We start from the raw sequence: 20,817 nt of genomic DNA, 5'->3' as shown, positions 1-20,817 counted from the left end.
CCGTAGCGTTCAACAATTCAAGATAATCAACGTAATTACATAATTGCGTGCTTTTTATTAACATAAAAAACTATTTCTACCTTTGTAATTAATTTTACTTAGAAAAATGGAGAAAAACTTTTAAATAGAATGAATTTATTTACATACATGCGTGTTTTGAAGTTATGTTTATCACTTTGGCAGTTTGGGAAGTGACGAAACGCTAGTCTCCTTTTCCGGTTTAGTTGCCTGACATGGCGAAATCATACGATTTTTTGTTTAAGTTGCTTTTAATAGGAGATTCTGGAGTCGGTAAAACGTCAATTTTGTTCAGGTTCTCCGACAACAAGTTCGACGGAAGCTTCATATCAACAATAGGTAACCTGTCATTGACCCATTCATCTTAGGTCAGCTCCCCAGGCGTGTTACCTGAATTGGGACCCCTTCGCTTGCGGCTTTCGTTGCTTGCTATTTAAATATCCATATTAAGACTCTTGATCACGGTTCTTAATAGCGATTAAAGGCATATGAATGTTGTGCGCGGCACTGTCGAATTGTTATGAATGGTACAGTTTCTGTGTGCCGATTTGCACGAAGCGGTTTTCGCGTCTGTCATAGCATTGGCTTCCATGTAACGGTTTTTCCGTCTGACTCAGCTCTCTACTTTCTCATTCAATGAATTGCTCGATCTACGTGTAGTTAAGCACAGGCATAGTAGAATAAAATAAAAGGCAGTGCACGCGGAAGGTTGTGCTTGTATTTGAGATGACCGATGTGGCGGTGTTTGACGTCAGGTTGTGACACTGAAAACCTGTTCTTGTCTGTTCCGTTTTGCTAACGTGTGCATGCTTGTTGCGTTTCCAGGAATCGATTTTAAGATACGGATAATCGAGATCGACGGGAAGAAAATCAAGCTACAGATATGGTAAGATCATCTCCTCGCTGTCGATAGATAAGCAGCTGTCGAACTTATTGCGCCTTGCTTGCGTCGGTGATTGACAATCCGCGTGTGTTTTGTTACGTTTCAGGGACACCGCCGGTCAGGAGCGCTTCCGCACGATAACGACCGCCTACTACAGGGGGGCTATGGTGAGTTAAGCGATGGCTACGCTTGCTTTTATGCTCAAAATCTAGAAACTTTACTCAACTTTTTTTTTTCTTCGCGCCACTTACAGGGAATCATGCTCGTTTACGACGTCACAAAGGAAAACACGTTCGAGAACATAAAAACGTGGATCAGGAATACAGATGAGGTATGTCATTTTTATTTCCTACTTTTCCTTTCTTCTGTAAGCTGTTTTTTGCACACTTTTTCTACCTTCCTCACCTGCTCTTTACTGACTTAAATTTTGCTTGTTACCATTCCTTGCAGCATGCAGCAGCAGATGTGGAAAAAATGATTCTGGGCAACAAATGTGACATGAACGAGCTCAGACAAGTCTCCAAGGAGCGTGGCGAAAAGGTTGCAGAATGTCCACACCTACGTCTTTGCCTCTTATTCCGACTTGCCTGTGGTAAATGGTTGTGACACCTTCTTTTTGTTTGCAGCTGGCGATTGAGCACAACATCAAGTTCATGGAAACCAGTGCTGTGTCATCGATAAACGTGGAGGAGGCATTTTACACTCTCGCGAGGGACATCAAGGAGAAAATGGAACGAAAGGTGGTAAGGACACTTTTCTTCCTTACAGTAGTGGATGAGAAAAGTACCCACATTGTTCCAGCTTTTACCAGTGTTACTTAAAATAAATGAAAGTATCTTGAATTTTAATTCCACATTCAGGCCCTGCAGATCCCAGCTCAGTTTGAATTTCAAGCACCTGTTCTGCTGTAGCATTGCACTGTAGTTTAGCTCATTGACAGCATACTATTCCGTCGCAGGTATTACCTATCTCAAGGCGCATTGGTTAGTCTGTGCATTTCAGTTCACTGCATTACCTCTCTCTAACATAACAACCTTGTCCATTTGTGAGTTAGCACCTGTATTCTGCCTCTTTATTTTTTATTCAATTCTGACACCATTTTCCATCTGTGGAAATGCACTAATACCAAAAAAACGAACTTGTGGTATCAGTTTAGTGCAGTGCCTTTCGTTTCCGTCTTAAGTGACATGTGATCTTGCAGTATTGTTTTCTTGAGGCCACCGTGGTGCACTTCAAGTTTCTAGCTTAGCTAACGATTCTCTGTCAACCTTCATGTTTGTTTTTCTGACTGAAAATCGTGCTTCCTTCTCTCTTCTGTGTCTTCTCAACCCTCTAGTTGGGTTCCATGATGGGAGCACATAAGGTAAACCGCCCTCTTGCCTGAACAAGGAGTCTGAGACTAACGGCTTGTTTGAAATTTGTTGTCCATGTTTCCACACCTAGCATGAATGCTAGTCAGTAGCTGCAGTGTGAAGCATGTTTGCTCAGTACTTGCCTCTTGGCCTTAGCCCGTTTATTCAGTAGTGTGCATGGAGAAAAGTCTTGAAGAACATGAACATTACAGTTGAATGACACATAACCAAAACTAAGGGGTGGCTCGTGACACTGATTATTTCTTCAAATCTGTTGCCCATCTAGTGCAGAAACATTCACAGAAACATTCCATTAGACCCATCATGTACTTCGTTAGTAACATTGAAAGTGTGGTATTATAATAGGATGCGCAACACTGGCCAGCATTTCATAACACCTGTTTGGATAACAGTGAATCCGGTTCTGCGAGCAGCAGAATTTTCCAAGCGGTGACTGAGCGCCTATATTTCATTCGCCTAGTTGTCAGTGTGTTTGAAATCCTAGTCCAATCTGGTGCAAAAAAGAAAAAAATCGTAAAACACTGATATTTTATCTGGTTACCACATTCTGTTATCTGCAATGACTGAGACAGTGTGCTTTCTCACACATCACCAACATTAAAACGTTCAGCTTCTGTGTGTGCTTCCACCTACTGTCATTATCTCGACAACATACGTTGCACTCAGTGTGAAGTATGCACCATGTGTTCCCCTTTGCAGTTGAGGCTTAACGAAGACAAGATGGCCTGGCTTCGTTCTGAGTGCACCTTGCTGTTATATGATCTGTTGCCAGGCTTGTTCGAAGCTTGTAGTTCTTCCTGGCTTGCTGCTTTGGCTATATCTGCTTGCCAATGAAATTTCAAGCATGTCGTGAGAAGGTTCTTCGCTGGCATTGAGCACTTGCTTTTTACCAACTGAGAATGCATGAGTTTTGGTAACAGAATGTAGGTGCTACTGTTGAATGATTATTTTGTCATAGATTGTTCACTGCACACAAATCCCTAGAATTGCACTGTTTTTCTTTGTTTTTTTCATGGAGCTACAAAGCTTGCGATGGTGTGTACCGGTAGTTAGCTTCATAGTGTCCTGTAGCTTGGGAGGTTCACTTGAAAGTATGCGATGTCACCAGTAGGATATGTATCGGAAGCTACCTATGCAGTGTGCATGTTGGTGGGCAATCCTCATGATCATCATTGCCTCCAGCTGGTAGCCTCAGCCAGATTTTGTAAGGCCACACATTCATGTCTTGCTAAGAGAGTTGGTGCATACGCATAGTTTAAACATGCAAAACATGAGAACAGAAATCAGTACAGAAGGCTTTATCTGTGACCGAGTTGGGGGCTGGTACCTATCCTGTGCTCTCTCCTGTCTGTGCGAGCAGTTTTGTTCTGTGTATTTTCGGGCTTACAGTTTTGGGCTGTTTGGCTGCACAAACTTGTTTAAAAAAAATATCCTAAACACCAAATGGGCTTTGATGTGGTGCCTTGCCAGTGGCAGTGTCAGGAACATGGTAAGTTTTAAAGGCCTGATTTTTCGAAGGTGTTTTATGCCAGAAAACAGTCTGAAAGAGAAGTGTCATACATGCTAGCATTTGTCACAGTGTGTTTCATCTTATAAGATATCAGAAACGCCGACTTCTAGCAGCATGCCCCTCGTAACCTTATCCAAAAGGCACAATGACTCCTTACTTACTGCTCCCCTGGGTCACATTTGAGCCCTAGTCACATTGCACTGAGTGTGAGGCTGCTACATATACATTTTACCTTTCTCTCATACTATCGCATGCTGGCAAAAAGAGCTTTTCAAGCTTTTCATCGGTGCCGTGAAGCAGTAACTGTATGGAACTTTGTGCCAGCTCAGTGGCTTTGCTATTGTGGTATGTCATAGCTGGGGGTGTGCGAATATTCGAAATTTTTAATATGAATCAATTATATTTGATGTTTCGTTCGTGTTCGATTTGAGAAATTTATTTTAGAGAATTTACTAATATTAGATTTCCAGATGTTCGCTAGCTGTAGAGAACTGAATCGACTTTCACAAATTCGAACACAGCAGAACCACAATATCTGGGCAAGTTATGTGACGGTCACGCATAAAGTGCCAGGAAAACAGTAGAGAGGAATCCCCTTTGCTTTCTTATCGGTCGTTTGTCGTGGGACCTTGATCACATTCGGATGCTGCTAGGCTTGCACCTCATGGAAAATTTTACATGTGGGCCTTCCCGCATAAGACACCTGATGAGAACACGATTGTCGACCACTCACTTCAGATGATCGCAACGAGAAAGCATGTGATTTTTTTCTTTGATCCTTCCATAATGTGTTACTGTTGTGTCCCCTTATTGCTTTTGTGTGTGTGCGCCCCCGCATCCTCCTCCTAACGACCACTCGCATCCTCCTCCTAACGACCACTTGCCCCTCGTCGCACGCTGTCGCCAGATGCCCCCCCATGGTGCGCCCCCGCATCCTCCTCCTGTTTTGGGAAGCCACTCCCTCCCGTGGACGCTTCTCCGCTCCCTCCTTTCTTCGGGCGGCCAGTTCGGCTCCTGCCTCGGTCGACGCTGGTCGCACCCTCATCGGCTTTAAATAAACGAAGTCTTAAAGTACCGTGTGCGTCTTTCGCTGCATTCAACACAGCGACCGGACACGACAGTGGCGACGAGAAAGTGGATTCGACCCGCGCTACGCAACGCTATTGACAAGCCATGGCTGCGCGAGGGTTTCCCAATCAGATACCAGAGTTCAACGGCTCATCGTGGTCATCGTGGGTTGGACGCCTTCAGTTCTACTTTGAAGCTAACAACATCACAGACCCAGCCTTGAAGAGGGCCAACCTGCTGACGCTGTGCGGGGAGCAGACCTACGATACTGTCTGCGCCCTTATTCAGCCAAGCACACCAGCGGCAGTGTCTTACGACGACATCGTAAAAGCGCTGCAAAAGCACTACGACCCAAGGCCATCCGAGGTCTACAGCCGGGCTCGCTTCCAACTACGAGATCAACTGGGAGGAGAAACTGTGAGCGCCTACGTAGCCGCGCTCAAGAAGCTCGCTGCCGACTGCAATTTTGGAACGCTGTCGACAACAGCTACCGGGCAGGAGGGAGACGCAGCTTCTTCTGCTAACACCACCATGCTTCCCTTGGACGTGATGTTACGCGACAGATTTGTGTGCGGACTGAGTGACGAGTCACTGCAGCAGCGCCTGTTCGCTGAGAAGGACCTCACATTCAGCAAAGCTTACGACATCGCCGTTCGAGCGGAGAGCGCCGGTCACCAGCAGAGAGGGATTCGCCGGAACACCGAGCCGGTACACCAGACAAGCAACCAGGTGCGCAAGCCTTCTGTTGTTGTAAAATCGGTCAAAAAGGCACAACGCTGCTGGCGGTGTGACGACCAACACAACCCCCAGGGATGTCGATTCCAGTCAGCCACGTGTAATTTTTGCCACAAGCGAGGGCATATCGAAAGAGCATGCATTACGAAACGGAGACTTGCCAAGATAAAGTCACCTTCCCAGCCTAATCACAGCGTCAACGCCTCAGAGAATACGCCGCTATCTGATCTCCATGGAACAACATCAGCAACACCATCTGTGTTGTACGACCTGAACACCATGAATCTCGGCACGCGACCGAAGATTTTTACAGAAGTAAGCGTACATCACCAGCTGATTAAGTTCGAGGTGGACTCCGGCGCAGCCTGTACTCTGATCAGTGAGGACACGTTCCGAACTTCATGGCCATCTGACGCACCAGCCCTGCAACAAGACGACACGCACCTGCGAACGTGGTCAGGACAGAATCTGCCACTATTGGGCTCTGCCAACGTGCAGGTTAACTACAACGGCCAGACCCATACGCTACCTCTGCTTGTTGTGAAGGGCACAGGATCAAGCCTTCTAGGGAGAAACTGGTTTTCTCCACTAGGCGTGATGATATGCGGCATACACCAGACGCCGAGCCAGAACATGGTTGAGCAACTGCAAGAGAAATACGAAAGAGTATTCTCGGAAGAGATTCCAGGAAACGAAGGGCCCCCGGTCACACTGGAGTTGTTGGACAACGCGCAACCCAAATTTCTGAAGGCCAGGCCGGTGCCGTTTGCTCTCCGAGATTCAGTTGAAAAAGAGTTGGACAAACTGGAGCAGCAAGGTGTCATCGAGCCGACGCAGCATTCAGAATGGGCCACACCACTTGTCGTAGTTCGCAAGAAGAACGGAACCATACGCCTCTGCGGAGACTACCGGAGCACCGTCAATCTTGCGACTAAAGCGTCCTCTTACCCGCTACCGACACCTGAAGAAGTATTCAGTGTACTGCGTGGCGCAAGAGTCTTCAGCACATTGGACCTCACCCAGGCGTATCAGCAGCTGAAGGTGAGCGAGTCAACTGCTGAATTATTGGCAATTAACACACTGAAAGGCTTGTACAAAGTCAAGCGACTGCCTTTTGGCGTAGCTGCAGCCCCGGCCATATTTCAAAAATTCATGGAGACAGTGCTTCAGGGCATCCCAGGAGTTTGTGTCTACCTTGACGATGTCATCATCAGTGGCACTTCCACTGAAGAGCATGCAGTGCGCCTAGAGCTCGTTCTCGAAAGGCTAGCAAACGCTAATTTGTGCATAAGCAAATCGAAGTGCTGTTTTGCGGTGCCAGAGGTGCAATTTCTGGGACACCGAATTAATGCGGAAGGCATTCACCCTACCGAGGACAAAGTGCGAGCGATCACAGAAGCACGAGCTCCAACAAACAAGCAGGAGCTACAGGCTTTTCTCGGACTCTTGACGTTCTACGACCGGTTCTTGGAACAAAGAGCTACCGTGGCCAACGACTTATACCAACTCCTTCGGAAAGATGTGACATGGACATGGTCGCCACGCCATCAGCGGTCATTCGATGCCCTGAAAGACCTGATTCGAAGATGTACAGTCCTCCGCCACTACGACGAAAGGAAGCCTCTGCTTTTGGCTTGCGACGCATCACCGTACGGAGTCGGCGCGGTTCTATCGCAAACTGACGAGCAAGGAAGGGAAGCTCCCATCGCCTTCGCCTCACGTACGTTGTCGCAAGCAGAACGCAACTACGCGCAACTTGACAAAGAAGGGCTAGCCATCGTCTACGCGGCGACACATTTTCACCAGTACATTGCCGGCCGGAAGGTGACCTTTATAACCGATCACCGACCGCTATTGGGCATTCTGGGACCACAAAGGCCTATGCCACCAACTTTGTCTCCGCGAATGACACGTTGGTGCATCAAACTCTCAGCGTACGACTACGCTCTGGTCTACCGCAATGGGAGTAAACATCAAAACGCCGATGCGCTAAGCCGTCTGCCACTAGACGCAACTGTTGACGAACCATTTCCACCAGGAGACGTTCTGATGTTCGAAGCACTGCCAGAACCTCCGCTTACAGCAGGCACAGTTGCAGCATCTACGCAGAAGTGCGCAGCTCTCCGGCTAGTTTACACAGCTGTTCAACAAGGCAACGTGCATAAACTCAAAGGGGACAACTTCGACGCTTACCGCAGGCGAGCTACAGAGTTGAGCACCCATCGCGGCTGCATCATATTTGGGTCCCGAGTTGTGATGCCGAGAGAACTACGCGCACAAGCTATGTCTCTCATCCACGCCGGACATCGGGGCATCGTTGCAATGAAAAAGTGTGCCAGAAGCTACATGTGGTGGCCTGGCATTGACAACGACATCGAAACAGTGGTGCGAGAATGCAAGCCTTGCCAGAGCAGCCGGAGCGCCCCGCCGAAAGCTCCTGTCCCAGAATGGGAAAAGCCAGACACACCATGGCACACACTGCACATTGATTTTGCAGGACCAATTGAGGGCTGCACTTTCCTTGTGGTCGTAGATGCCTACACAAAGTGGCTTGAGATAAGGCAAATGGGACAGACGACTTCGGCAGCAGTCATTGACAACCTCCGATCACTATTTGCAACGTTCGGCCTGCCGCGCAAGGTAGTGTCGGACAACGGAACACCGTTTGTGTCTGCGGAGATTCTCAAGTTTTATCGCGACAACGGGATCTCCTCAGTTACATCGGCCCCCTACCACCCAGCGACAAACGGACAAGCCGAGCGCTACGTAGCCGAGCTAAAACGCGCCCTTGAAAGAGATCAGACAGGCTCGCTGCAGCGCCGCCTTGCGCGCTTTCTCTTCAAGCAGCACACGACGGTTCAGAGCACAACAGGCGAGACCCCCTCGAAAATGATGTTCGAGCGTGAAATGCGAACCCAGCTCACAGCCATCCTCCCCGAGCCAAAGGCAGAGACGTTCCGGGAAGAAAAAGCAATTCCGCGCTGCGGCACGCTTAATGAGGGGCAGCGCGTCCTCGCCCGACAGTTTCTGAAAAAGCCACGCTGGGAGGAAGCTACAATTGTCAGACGCATAGTCCTGCGCTCTTGGCTCGTCAACATACATGGCACAGTAGCACGCCGACATCTCAACCAGCTGCGTAGATTTACGACGCCGTCTGAGAGCTGTCCGCCAGCGGAGAGAGCACGTGCACCATCTTCCCACATAGCCTGGCACCTCTTCCCGGAAGAAGAGACTTCGCCCAGGACAGACCTAGGAGACACAGCGAACAACAGCCAGCCTACAAGTGTTTCTCCCCCGAGCGCACAAAGCCAGCGCGCCTCCACGCGTGAGCGCCGACCCCCTGCACGATACCAGGCAACTTTCTAAGGGGGAAGGAAGTGTTGTGTCCCCTTATTGCTTTTGTGTGTGTGCGCCCCCGCATCCTCCTCCTAACGACCACTCGCATCCTCCTCCTAACGACCACTCGCATCCTCCTCCTAACGACCACTTGCCCCTCGTCGCACGCTGTCGCCAGATGCCCCCCCATGGTGCGCCCCCGCATCCTCCTCCTGTTTTGGGAAGCCACTCCCTCCCGTGGACACTTCTCCGCTCCCTCCTTTCTTCGGGCGGCCAGTTCGGCTCCTGCCTCGGTCGACGCTGGTCGCACCCTCATCGGCTTTAAATAAACGAAGTCTTAAAGTACCGTGTGCGTCTTTCGCTGCATTCAACACAGCGACCGGACACGACAGTTACATACTTAATGCCAACACCCATAGTATTCATCCTGTTGCCTACACAACCCTACAAGTGTGAGCTCTGCCACTTGCGGAAAGGAAAGCCCACTTGAGGAATTTAGCACTAGGCTCCCGAAGGGGCGAGTCAAGGTGTCGCAGCGGGGGAAGCGATTGTGTAAAAATCCTGCCTATTGCATGGCGCATTGCAACTTGTGCACCTCTTAAAGGTGTACTGGAGAGGATTCTGAGCTCATCTGTTTACCGCGGGAACTCAATCTACACGTTCTTTTTTTTAACACTCCTCCGAAAAGATGAGCAGTCAGCCAACGCGTGGAGTGCCTTTCAGCCAGTCCCGTGTCGGCTTGCTGCTCTGCCATCGGTGGAGTGGTACCTAGCAATCGGCGAAAGCAAAGAGTCCACGCGTATTTTTATTTCTGTGGGCCTAATTTGCGGCTATATAGTCTGCGACTGAAACCTTCTTTTCTCGGAAACCTAAAAAACTAAATAAAAGTGAAAGTGAAGCCGCCACACTACTGACTGCAAGGAACTCCATGTGTTGGCTGACTCCTCCTCTTTTCGGAGGTGAGCTAAAAAAAAAAGGAGTCGAGATGTTCAATTCGATTTAATAGGGAATGAAGTCAGCCGCACAGGGCAATAATTCGAAGCCTCTAAGAATGTTGGAGAGTGTAGATTGAGCTCCCGCAATAAAGAACGATTTTAGATTCCTCTTTAGTGCACATTTATGTGTGCATAGCGGACACACGACAACTATTGGAGGGCCCCTGTTGCTAGGCCAAAAAATTGTCTGGCCGCTGATCTATGTGCTCGACACAGGCTTTTCCGTTTTTGTACAATAAAGCCTCCTCATAAGGCTTCACTGCATTTTTGGCACTTTTTTTTTTCAGGGGCGCGGGGTATTTTATAAATCGTCCTTTGGAATTCGGGCATTTGTTCCAGTGCTTTGAAATCCGAATGAATGAGTGTTCACTAGCCATCATGATATTTTTAGTTGGCGATTTGTGGATTTCATTTTGTTACCCTTTTAGCATGAACACATTACAGGTTGCATTTTGTTATGCTTGCTAATCAAGTAGTATACATATCTGCTGTGCACCTCATGTTTTTATATGGTGTTGAGTCAGCTAATTTTTGTTTTAGTTACAAGGATCGTTCACTACTTTGAAAAAAAGGGGGTGGGGTGGGGGGCATCGTTGGCCTGTTTATGTGGAAGGGAAGAATGCAAGGAAAGTGAGCGCTAGGTATATATGGGGCACGAAAACAGGACATAAAGAAATAGCATTTATTTGATAACTCGCGGGGCTGTTCATTGCTTTTTGAAGCTTTGACAGGGGTTTTGAGATCGCAAGTCTACAAATCCAAATTTGAAGAAGTGGATATATTATGCGTTGCCTGTGAACTGAAACAGAGACCGTAGTGCACTTGGTTTGAAGGTGCAGAGAACTTCGACCCACCCTTCCCGAGGTAACAGCGACAGTTATAGAGGGGGCTCCGAGATTTACTGGGGGAGGCGGACGAATGGATGAGAAAAGCATGGCTTTAACAAAGGGGAGGTTAGAAGATTAGTGGAGGAAGTCAAGGGAGCGGCGAATTTGACAAAAAGATAGTCAGATTAGACATTTTAAAAAGCGAACTTGAGAGGAAAAAATTTAACGGAAGGGGGGGGTGGGAATTCTCGGCTGATGGCGCAAGCTGCCGCCTGATACGAAAGGTAAAGCCGTTATCATCCATCCATCCATCCATGCTCAAATATTTTTTTTTGTGGTGACCTGATATTCGAAGCCATTTTTTCTTCGTATTTGGAAATTTGAAGATTCGTGCACTCCTAGTCATAACCAAAATTTCCAGCATTCATTACATAGTCGATGGCTGTGTTAACTAGAGCCCTTACCCTGTTAGTTTCTTGTTCGGTTCAGGCCGAACAAGTTTGGTGTTCGGTTCGGTTTGGTGTAAGTGGTGCCCCAAACACAGAAGTGATGGCTTTGTGATGACACTCTGTGACAGCTTTGTGATGGCAGCTCTGATCTTTTCCTTTTTTTCTGTTGCACATCTTCGCACAGATTGCTCTTCCCATTGGATCAGTAATTACATAGCAAAAGTGAATATTTCAAAGCTCATGCTGTAAATACTTCCAATTTATATCAAAGCAGTTGAAAGCAAAAGCAGGTGGTTGTGTTTGATCTAAACGTGGTGGCAATTAATGCGATCCGAGACAGTGATGGTGGTCGCTGCCTTTTTGTGGATTAAGAGAATGCGCCCCGCCCAATTGGACATCCGCAGCGAGTTGACTGTTCTAAAATACAAGCCCTGGGTGAGATGGAATCATTGCTGTTGTAGTCACGTGCAACCTCAGAGTGACATGAAGTAATTGTGCGCCTTGGAAAAGAGAGGCGACTGACGAAGGAGGGTGTCTTCCGTTTTCCAGGCAGCCCGAGCGCAGCCCAAGCCGACCGGCCCCCATCTACAGGCCATGGAGCCAGTGCGGAAGAGGTCCCGGTTCACGTGCACTCTTCTATGATGGTGGGACTGCAAGTGCAATAACTTTCGTTCAGTGCCTAAGGGGGTTGGTTGGTTGGTCGCGAGAGTCCGGTGCAGCGGAAACCAACGTTCTCGCGGATTGACCTCGTAATGCAGCTGCCGGCTTGCTGCTGCTGCTCCTCCTTCTTCTAGACGACTGCTGCGCCCGTCTCGCCCATGGGCGCACGCACACACACGGCTGCACAGTAATGTGTGCAGTGGCGCATATACATGTATACCTCTTGTTTTTACTGTGCTAAAAGAAAAAAAAAAGTGGAAAAGAATGCCCAGGCGTCGGCTACTCATGTGAACGGCAATCAAAAAATGAAGGTGCCCATTGTCTTCCACAATTTCCATTTTTTATATACACATACTTTTTTTTTTCTTTTGTATGCAGTGGTTGACGTTGTCAGTCTTCTTTTCTGCATCTCGGTTTTACTCACAGCTAAAGCTTGGGCACTTTTCATTGCAGGAAGGTCTCCCTTGTTGTTCTTTGCTTTCTTCCTTAAAAGTGGGTCGAAATGAAATCTGTGCTCCAGCCTCTGTCGAGCTGAATGCCAGTTCAGCTTTTCCGTTTGTGATGGAACTTTCACAGGGTGGTGTGTTGAAACGCGACGATGGCAATATCTGCGAGTGTGTACAGTGTGTTTGATGCCAAGATTTGTTCTTTGTTAACTAGCTGACCACATCCTTGCAAGGGCTCTAACTACTCCTATTATTGGCTTGATTGACTGTTCTTTTGTTATTGCAGTTTCATGAGAAAGGAGGCTGAAACTTCTTTTTCCGAGTGCGTTATTATGCTTAAATGTTTGTCTGTTTTTTTTCTGTGGAAGGACAGTGCTACTAATGTGAATGGATTATCTGTTGTTTTTTTTTTGTTTTTTTGAAGCATCTCGCTTCCCTGTTTAATCAGCACATGTGCGAAGGGGCAAAGCTACCTCCTAGGAGGTTGCGAAAGTGCTCAGAAGTCCATGCATGTTCCCAGTGCTCCTTCCTGCCTTGTTCTGTGCCTGAAAATGTTTCTCTCTTTACCGAACTCTCTTTTGGTGTAAGTGGTGCTTCTAAAGCGTGCACGGCGTTTTGCAGCTGCATATTATACTCACACCTTGCCCGTTACTCAGTGGTATATGTAAAACAATGTGCCACAATTTTACAACCAAGTTTGCGAGCACAGTCTGTTCTGCCCTCACTGCGCCTAATGCTCCTGCCACATTGATCGTGTTATTGCTGCGTCTGTTTTATCACTGTGATCTGATTGTCGCTGAAGTTGTGATGGCTTCCTGAACCTATGCTCCTTTACACTTTCATCTTTTTGTTGGCCATAAAATGCATGCACACTGTTCATGAAGCTTGGGTTTTCCTTCGCTTAGGCCAGTCTTACCACATGGCTTAACCACAACATTAATTTCCTGCTCAGGCCCTAAATATTCATGCCGCATTTTCCAGGTTCAGCGTTACAGGATTCGTGTACAGTAAAACCTGGTTAATTCGAACTCGGTTTATTCGAAATCCCGCGTAATTCGAAGGTTTTCAGCGGTCCCAACAGTTTCCATGCAAAATTTGCCGGATAATTTGAACAGCCAGCGCGCCCCTCCCCGGATAATACGTAGGTTTAAACCATGGCCTCCGTGATTCGCGAAAAGAAAAATGTGTTGCCAGTCTCTGAGGCCAGTATAGTTGAGTTGCCGGAGTGGCAGCCAGGCGGCACTGTAAATCAATTTTCGGTTTCCGGTGGTTTGTTGTGCCTCAGCGATCTGAACAGTCGTGTACCAGTCTCGGAGGCTAGCTTTAGTTGACATATCCGACGTATCCGATGTATCCGACCGCAACCGGCTCTCGCCCGCGCGCCGAGAACGTCGGAGTATGTACGCACCTCTAACTACCGCGCCAAGCAGTCGCGCATCGATGACTACTTCAAGTGACCGTTTTTCAGGCAAAATAAAGGTGCAGTGTTGATTGCAGCCATGTTTCGTACGTTTATTTCTCATTTTTCGTCGATTTTTGATAATTCGAAAACCCGGTTAATTCGGTGATTTTTCGCGGTCCGACGGACTTCGAATTAACGAGGTTCTACTGTATATGGTCATTGGCACATCGTCTATAGAGTTTAGCAGTTATACGCAAGTCAAAAAACTTTGAAAGTTTGTATTTATGTGGGTTGTGAATGTAGCAAGACCGATATTGTTTATGCGAAAAAAAAATTATATAATTTGCTGGACACTGATGCCAGCATACCAGTAGCTGTGTCAATTTATATGCAGCGGCTGAAAGATGAATTTTAGCTTGGCTGTCTTCTTTCCTGGGTTGACTAAAATTTGGTTGGTAATTAATTGTGTAACGTCACTGGAGATTTCCTAATGTGCTGCAGATTTTCTCTCAAAGCAGCCTTTTCTACAGAAAGTTTCAGTTTTGGTTGCTACAAGCCTGGTGCTCAGCATTGCTTAGCAATAGAATTGAACAGTGCTCTTGTGCAAGTCATGTTTCTTGGTATATGTTGCTCTATGGTCTACATTTTTATGTGAAAAAGGGTCACTGGAGATAAATTGATTGCCAAATAATTAATTACCAAATGAAATACACATATCGTCATCACCAACTGTTTCCAGAAACAAACTGCAACAATGTCAACGATTTTTTTTTTTTTGCATATGGACCTCTGAGATTAAGCCGCAGCGCCATCCACTTCCAGCGAGCAGTCATAGAGTTCATAATTAGCTCGACATCGTCATCAATGTCAGGACTCTGAGCCTGGTGGCTGGAAAAAATATCCCATTTTCAGCTCCTGGATTCCTTGGCAAAAAATACGTCTTTAGCTGCGATCAAATTGGATGGATTGTCCTCAGCATCCCTTTAGGAAAAAAGAGGATGGTCAAGATTTTGATGTTTGTACTCATGAGATACAAAGGATGACATGATGAAATGAGGTTTCACCGTCGAACCTAATTTCGACCAACAGTCTTCACATGCTGTGCCTAGTAGTAGGGAAGGTGCTCTACAAATATAAAGGCAGGATAATGTGGCTAATGTATTTATACAGTCTTTAGTTTATGCAGACATAAGAGTATATAGTCGTAAAATATCTTACTAGGTATGGCAGTGAATTTGCTTGGACCAAGTGCTAGTACGCTGGACAAATTTTGATACTGCACTCATCCACATCAGTAGCCAACTACCATTTGGTTCCGTGGTGTTCCATCATTGTGCACAATATCTCCAAATGCTGTTGGTGAGCATCAGTACGAAATGCTGGTGACCAGACTTGGAGAAGTTGGCCTATAAATACATTTTCATAGAAGCACATCAAGAGGTAAACTTAACTTTCAGGCTGCCTTCGTGGCGTTGTTGTTCTCTCGTAAATGCCAGCCATCTAAGATGTTTTGATTACATTGGCACATACAAACACTGCTGAACCGCAAAGGACAATCCTTGCTTCTAGAAAGCTTGTGTACAGGATCTCCTTTTAACCTTGTTCACCTCGATTTCTTTTTCCGCCAACTACTGCCACTCTTGCATGTAGCACTGTTTGTAACACGCTGTGAACACAAAATTTTTTGCCGTATTTACTCCGAAGCTGAGGTCATTAGAATTTAATGGTACACGTACATAGGGACACCAGTGCGCTTCCAATTGGGAAAGCAACTTTTACAAAATTTTTACAAGAGGGAACATGCTCCTACACCCTTAGCAAGTCTTTGTGTTGAACCAGCACCACTGTGCTGCCCCAAATGTCAACCCTTGGACCTGCTGTTCATTTGTGTGACGATGACAATCTCACATTGTTGGCAACCGTGGGGATATCGTAGCGTTGCCAGAGAGCAGCCTTTTATTCACGTTTTCTTAGCCTCTTCAGGTAGCAGCCTTTGATTCTCAGTTTTGAAGTTCAGTAAGCTTGCTAGTGCCGTGATCTACCTGTTTGACTAGTGTGAAACATTCCTTTATGCGTCATACCTTCCTTTGGTAGCAATTCAAGGCGAAAGCATTGCATTATTAAATTACCAATTCTGGTTCGTATGTGCCCATCTTCTTAGTGATGCACACGCGAGCACACTGCATGTCTATTGGCAACAGGTTTGCAAATGTTGCCGAGGGCACACTTTGGCTCTTCACTAGAAGTCAGAGTACCTCTGTATAATGAGCTGTGTGAAAAAAAAAGCTGGACATAGCCTAACTGGATCACTGAAGCTGAGCTTGATTGTAATGAAAGTACTTACTTGCTTATCTACTAAGCCTAAGTGACTCCTGATGGAAAGACAATAGAGATTTTGAAGGGACTCCTGATGGAAAGACAATGGAGATTTTGAAGTGGCATGATTTTTTTTTCGGTGGATTCGTACAGTGGCCCACAAACAAGGAGTCTTGTGTCTGGCCAGTGATGTTGGTGAATGTAACACGGCGAAAGACCGTGGGCATGACTAATCTGCTCATCCCCACCCGTAAAGGCAGAGGAGGGGGTGATAGGCAGATTAGACATACCCGCAGCATTTCTCATTACGTTGTGGCTAGGTGCAGACCTCTAATGGTGGAATTGGAATGCCACGAGATGCCTGGTTTGCGGGCCGTAGTACGTCGTGTGAATCTACCTTTTGTGAGCACACTGCTGCATGTATGCTGGTTGTTTAAGATAGCACTACCCCTTGGTGATATTTTGTGCTTGTTTTGTCGCTAAGTGAAACTGCAAGAAATGCAAAACGTGACTGTAGAGAGGTCGGCTGGTTATGTGTGTTGCTTGAGAAGTTTCAAGCAGTGAAGGTGGTACAGGATGTGCCAACGAAAAAAAAAAAAAGAGCGAGCACGCCTGCAGTTGAAAGGGAAAATGTCAAGATTGAGGTCGAGGAGACAACTTGCAGCATATCACCTTTCTGGTCCTTCTTTGTAGTATTGACAGTGAACCTGACGTGAAAGATATTTCAGTGCAGGTTTTACCATTGTGGGCTCTTCTTCTTTACCAATGCTGGGGGGGGCTATGCATTTTTTTAGTCACTCGAACAGTATTGACGAAGAATGATCCTGGTCAGTGTTTGTGCATGTTATTGCACACTTGCTCTTGTTGTGATTATATTGAAAACACTGGGAAGAAAAGCACATGATCACATACTGATCCCTCCCCAATAAACTTTTTTTTTTCTTTTAACTGTCTGTATGCATTTGAAGGGGCAGCAATCTTGGTGATCCGTACTGCATTTTGTGCCTGAGCACAGCACAAATTCATATTTCTTTCAGGCGAAACAATTTATTGCCTCTAATCCTGGTAACTGTGAACACCAATAAATATACTCTCCAGCACACACAAAAATACATGCAGGTAGATGAAATGTGCATCGAAATGCGAGATCAAATGTTAACTGCTGTAACTGCAGTCTTCTTGTAGTGAAGCATGTTCGCAGTTCAGAAAAGCAATGTGTGTGGCTCTTGGGGAAACGGACACTCAATGATCTCATTTGTCATCTGTTTGCCTCAAGAAATTGGAGCTTAATGTTTGGATTGGATCATTTTCATGAATGAAGCAATCCTAGCGAGGTAGTTTATACTTCCTCTGCACTAAATGTGATTATCAATTAGTTACGACATTGCAGCAACCCTGCAAGAAAGCCTCGTCACACAGTGTTGCTATGATATCGTCGCATTATATCGGCAAACATTCAATTTAAATGTATATACCATTTTGAACAACTCGTAAAATTAAAGAGATGATGCAGATAATTTCATTTCTGTTCATCTCCTTCTAGAAAAAGGAGTTCGGAATCTCTTGAATATTTTCTTTGAATTTAATTCATGGTAGATGCAGTTTTTCAAGGAAAGCACTTCAGGGGATAAACGCAAGTTGATAATCTCCTTGTTAAAATCAAGACTAAGAAATGGGCAGGGCACGCAGTGCGAAGGGAAGATAACCAATTGTTCCGTTAGCAGTGACCGAGTGGATTCCAAGATAAGGCAGATGAAGCAGGGGGCAGCAAAAGAGTGGGCTGGCCGATGAGATGAAGTTTGCATGAATAAGGTGGGCGAAGCTAGCGCAGGACAGGGTTAACGGTAGAGCCTCTGTCCTGCTGTGGACGTATGCTAGACGATCACTACACTCATGTCATTTATATCTCGCCCTCTCGACACAAGAGAGATGACAGAATCTGCCGCGACAAAAGCCACTTTCATTGGTTTGTGATGGCTATGTTAAGGGGGGACATTGGTCTTAGACCTATTTTCCTTATTTTTAGTCCAATCCTAATGAAACTATACTACCTTGGTCAGTTTTTTATACTGATTTCAACAATGATATATTACCTTTCTCATAAATTAGTCTCTTTCCAGGATAATTAATTTTAATTAGTCATTCATTAGTACCTCGGTGCAAAAAAAAACTGCTCAATAAAAATCATTTCAAATCCATGGCTGCATAGTATGGTGAGTAAAGAGTGCAATAATCAAAACCATTTTTTCATTTTACCCTCATTAGTAATTTTGCAGCACTTGGAAATTCAATGTTCAAGGTGTGATTGTAATGCATCAATAAACTGCGAAATTATAAATTTTTGAAGCGCGACGGAACAAACCTGCTTCGATTATTGCACACACTGTGCCTTCAGCTTCCCTTAGCAAACAATATGACATCTCTATCTGTCCTAGATGTTGAGATATCGACATATTAAGACAGCCAGATGTCCAAAATTTTCATGCCATTAAATTGTCTGCTGCTGCATAAATTCAGCCCACACGATGATCTGAATATAATATTATGGTCAAAATGTTGATTTCTTGAAGGAAAAAAATTGGTACAGTTGGAAAATAATAGCTATAGATTCCACAAATGACATTTTATTGAAAATTGACTTTTTGGTCATTTTTTGGTCTCAAAGACCAGTGTCCCCCCTTAAGCTAGGCCAACAGAACTGAAACAAGCGAGTTGTCAGTCATGTGCAGTGGCCAGTGATGATTGCTGATGTTTCCCTGCATCCAAAACGACCAATATCCTCCTATACAGCCTACTCTAGAACATACAGCTATAAATGCAATTCACTTTATGTCAGTTTGAGCTATGCAGGTACTCAAGGTTGGTCTCCAGTAAAAGACGCTGAAAATTCCACACCTAGCCTTCCAGCAAACATCAGCTCAATGCTCACAGAAGTTATAAAAAAGTACAGTCTCCCTGTTCTACCAGTCACTAAACAGAAGTGCAGAATGGTGGCTCGTTGAGAAACAGACCTGAAACCAGGAATATGTCGTCATTTATTGCATTTCAGCAGTTCTTGCTTCTCTGAAAATTGGCAAATTTAATTTCATACATTCAGACTAAAACCTGCCCCAATAAACAACCTTCTTGTCTGTTGTCAAACAACCAACTAAAAATAAACAGAAAATTCATTCTTAATAGAATGACAATATTCTGGCCGAAAGCACTCTACAAACCTCGAAGCATTGCCTTGCATAGAGCTACAAACACCATTAGCAAATGGCCTACATCCATTAGATGCGTTCATGCTCCATGAAGGAAAGAAGGAATATCAAGGGCCAACTACCTTAACAAAACCTGCAGTACACCAGTCAATGCAGTACTAGTCAAAACATCCTTGCAAGGCTTAACTAAGTACTGAAGAGGTCCCAAAATTCAATGTTGATTTTTTTTCAAATAAGACAGCACGAATTTAATAAGGCCTAACAGCAGTCATATACATAGGGCACTCCAAGTGCTGAAATTACCCAAATGCCACGACATGAGACAAGTCGTGCAAGAAAATGTCGTTCTTCTCCCATTGGGCTAGAGTGTACAAAAATAAACCGTACCAGGGACTTGCGCAAAAAAAAAAATATAATAGAAAGATATCCACACAAACGCACACATACACAAAAAAAATGTTTCTTCGAGTCAATTTACTGTCTAAGAATGCCATCTGCAGCAGCTCTAGGCTTAACTTCGAGCGCAGAGCCAGACAGAGAATTCTCGCATAGAAAATCCCTTCACCATAATACGCACATCTAAAGGGGCGCATGAACTGCCTTTGCGAGATCCTTACGCGCTTGTTTATATGCCTGCCATGTCATCAGCACGGGCCAGTTGCATCACGAATATCGCAGAAAATGCCATAATAGGCCAGTGCCCTTGCCTGAGCACTTATTGAAATGAAAGAAGAATGCATTCACGAGTGCACCACAAGTGCATTAAGACGCAGTCAAGATGCAGCATTATGTCATGCAGGCTGATGGGCCACACAGGTGGTATACCCAGAGGAGAGAAGAAGCCCCAAAATAAAAATGGACAAAGTTAGCTGGGGTTTCCCTTTAATACCCGTGCCACACGCGCACAAGAAATGGCAGTAAATGCTTAAGGCCTTAAGTTTGTTAATGCCATTGTTTTCGGAGTTGGTGCTACACGTCCACTTTTAATGCCATTATCGAAAGTGACATGACGATAACGCTTGCAAGGTAGTCAAAAGTTTCATCTGAATATAAACATTGCTAATGAGCACAATATATGGGAAATGTTGTTCAAATGTAAAATAAAATCGATTTTTCAGAAAATACGGCTGTTCCTTCTTTACAAGTAGAAAAAGTAGCCATAGACTCGCATGTCAGCACCCAAGTCGAGAGTACCTGTCAATAAGGCTGATAAAAATGGCGCTCTTCGCATCGAAAATGCAGTATAGTTGCCTCATCTGACTGAAAGTTAAGAATTAACTATTTCCTACTGGTTAGGAAGTTGCTACTAACAAAGCTGCATGCTCTTCTGCGTGTGGAATGGGAACGAGAGTAGGCATTGCACGGGCAAATGAGTTGTGGCGAACTCAGTAGGTCGCGAATGGCAGTAAGGCTAATGCCATTAAATTTATGCGTGTGGCACCGCACGAATGCCATTAAAACTTAAGGCAGTAAGCGCTTAATGGCATTAAATCTGTCCATGTGGCACGGGTATAAAACAGGACGTTATATTACTTTCCAATTAGTTTGGCTGCTGTACACTTTGTTTTATTCCCTGCACTAATGCAACCGGAACAC

General features: G+C 45.5%; 1 protein-coding gene across 2 annotated transcripts; it reads left to right on the top strand.

Moving 5' to 3' along the window:
• Positions 1–201: 201 nt before the first annotated feature.
• On the top strand, positions 202–16,966 carry Rab8 (RAS oncogene family member Rab8). 2 transcript variants are annotated; one of them, XM_089548296.1, is made up of 8 exons: positions 202–357; positions 844–904; positions 1,008–1,068; positions 1,155–1,232; positions 1,352–1,441; positions 1,528–1,644; positions 2,238–2,264; positions 11,744–16,966. In XM_089548296.1, the coding sequence occupies exons 1-8, from the start codon at positions 234–236 to the stop codon at positions 11,834–11,836; spliced, it is 651 nt and encodes a 216-aa protein (XP_089404422.1). In that variant the 5' UTR covers positions 202–233; the 3' UTR covers positions 11,837–16,966. The 2 variants fall into 2 exon arrangements, with proteins under 2 accessions (XP_089404422.1, XP_089404423.1); XM_089548297.1 differs by lacking the exon at positions 2,238–2,264.
• Positions 16,967–20,817: the final 3,851 nt, after the last annotated feature.

The sequence above is a fragment of the Amblyomma mixtum genome, chromosome 6 (genome assembly GCF_055824585.1).
Source record: "Amblyomma mixtum isolate Tamu chromosome 6, ASM5582458v1, whole genome shotgun sequence".
Taxonomy (NCBI): domain Eukaryota; kingdom Metazoa; phylum Arthropoda; class Arachnida; order Ixodida; family Ixodidae; genus Amblyomma; species Amblyomma mixtum.
The sequence above is the reverse complement of the archived record's forward strand: the minus strand, read 5'-3'. Positions and strand labels throughout refer to the sequence as shown.